This window comes from Penaeus japonicus, unplaced genomic scaffold, assembly GCF_977035675.1.
Source record: "Penaeus japonicus unplaced genomic scaffold, GWHDUDI00000001_assembly GWHDUDI00000040, whole genome shotgun sequence".
Classification (NCBI taxonomy): Eukaryota; Metazoa; Arthropoda; class Malacostraca; order Decapoda; family Penaeidae; genus Penaeus; species Penaeus japonicus.
In genome coordinates this window covers 4,160,239-4,162,738 of record NW_028234442.1, presented here as the reverse complement: position 1 = coordinate 4,162,738, position 2,500 = coordinate 4,160,239, and the positions used below count along the sequence as shown (strand labels likewise).

Sequence of the window (2,500 nt, the reverse complement as noted above, 5' to 3'; positions counted from 1 at the left end):
AAAGCATTATCACCACTGTATTTTTTTCTTATCAAACAGAAAAAAACATATGTTATAATATATAACCATATAAGTATTTATGTTTGTGCGAATTTGTATATATAAAACTTACATAGTCTATAATCATGATCCCTTGCTATAATTTCGACTGTTTATCTTATACTCATGGTACCTCATTTCCAGCAGACGACGTAACAGCTGGACAGATGTCAGCTGATAACAAGTGTCTTCAATTCCTTTTACCTTATAAGACCTTCTTACCTCGTCATTAGTGCCATTATGAGTGCCAAAGCCAGAACTAGGCACCTACAGGTCATAACTCCAGAAGAAGAACTAGAAAATCTGCGAAATGAAGTTAGTTTTTGTTTAAAAATTACGTTCAGTTCTCTTTTCGTTAAATTTACAAAATATATTATCGCAGTAAAGATTATTGAATATTCTCAGATATAACCTTTTTAACATAACATTCATGTTGTTTGATTATATATATATATATATATATATATATATATATATATATATATATATATATATATATATATATATATGTATGCATCTATGTATTATGCATATATATTAATGTGTATATGTATATATATATATATATATATATATATATATATATATATATATATATATATATATATATATATATATATATATTTATTCATTTATTTATTTAGTTTATTTATGTTTATATGTATGTATGTATTTATTTATGTTTGTATGTATGTATATATGTATACATATATATACATATGCATATACAAATATGCATGCACACACACACACACGCACGCACGCACGCACGCACGCACGCACGCACGCAGCGCAACGCACAGAACGCACGCGCCAGCACACACCACACACTCAACGCACGCACACACACACACGCACGAACGCATGCACGCACGCACATCCACACACACACACACACACACACACAACACTCACACACACACACACACACACACACACACACACAACACACACGAACACACACCACACACACACACACACACACATATATATATATATATACCCTTACATATATATATACATATATATATACATATATATAATATATATACTTACACATACATATACATACATAATATATATACATATATATATATATATATATATATATATATATATATATATATATATATATATATATATATATATATATTACATATATATATATATATTTATATATACATACACACACACATACAAATGTATATACATATATTTTGTGTTACTGTGGTTAGTATTATATTTATGAAACACATGGTTATATTAATGGTGATGATAATAATTATTATCATCATTATTATTATTATTATCATTATTATGTTAAAAGCATTGTTATAATATTGGTGATGATATTAATGAAAATGATAATTATTACTATTATTGTTGTTATTACTGTTATTGCTTTCATTTTTTATTATTATTAACATTAATAATTAACAGTCATCATTATTATTATGATCATTATTATTGTAACTTACACTGGTGTTAATATTATTCCTATTTTCAAAGCATTTTTTGTTCCTACATTTTTTTTTTCATTATCATTATCAATATCGTTATCATTATTATTTTCTCATTACATATCTCATTTTCATTACTATTACTACAACAATTGCAATCATAAATATGCCAAGCAAACTAATGCATGCTCTTGCCTGGGCAGGTGGGCGTATTGCAAAGGGCAGTGGAGAGCAAGAGTGCCGCAGTGGGTATCTTCAGGTCAGAGCTGCAAGAGTGCCAGCGAGAGAGGGACAAGTTTCGCATGATGGCAGAACAAGGGACACTTCATAGGTCGTCTGCACCTGCCGTGTCTAAAGTAATGTTGTTAAGTTGTTATACGTACATAAATATATATATACTTACATACATACATACATATATCCATCCTTCCATCTATCTATTTCTCCATCCATCCATCCATCCATCCATCCATCCATCCATCCATCCATCCATCCATCCATCCATCCATCCATCCATCCACACACACACACACACACACACACACACATACATACATACACTTCATGTGTTTGGATATTCATTAATGTTATCAGATGTATGAATCTTATTTCTAATTGATTAAACTGAATTTGGTTTGTCTCTTTCTTTGCCCTTTTTCTCTCCCTTTCCTTCCTCCTCTTCCTTTGTCTCTCCATCTTACTCTCATTCTTCCTCTTTCTCACCCTCTTCTCTCTCATATTTCCTGTTTCTCACCCTCTATCTCTCACTCATCCTCTGTCTTATCCTCGTCCCTTTCACATTTCTTCTTTCTCACCCTCTTTTCCCTCACATTTCCTCTTTCACTCATTGCCCTGAACCTATGTTTCTTCCTGTTTCTTTTCCTCACTTCCCATCTTCTTCTTCTCCTTCTTCTTGTTTCTATACCCCAACAGCCGGCGTACTCTGACCCCTGTAGATCAGCAATGCTCAGCGGCTCGGAGGGAACTTTGGCCCAGCTCCT

The 2,500-nt window shown here is 31.7% G+C and overlaps 1 protein-coding gene across 1 annotated transcript in view; it reads left to right on the top strand.

Annotated features, from left to right (window-relative positions):
• Nucleotides 1-181: 181 nt before the first annotated feature.
• LOC122252985 (uncharacterized) overlaps nt 182-2,500 on the top strand; it is a 9,011-nt gene continuing 6,692 nt past the window's right edge. The window contains exons 1-3 of the mRNA XM_043015727.2: nt 182-354; nt 1,703-1,855; nt 2,433-2,500. The exon at nt 2,433-2,500 is cut by the window's right edge and continues 88 nt beyond it. Of these exons, the coding sequence (XP_042871661.2) occupies nt 280-354; nt 1,703-1,855; nt 2,433-2,500 (296 nt within the window). The 5' untranslated portion in view covers nt 182-279. The remainder of the gene's footprint in view (nt 355-1,702; nt 1,856-2,432) is intronic.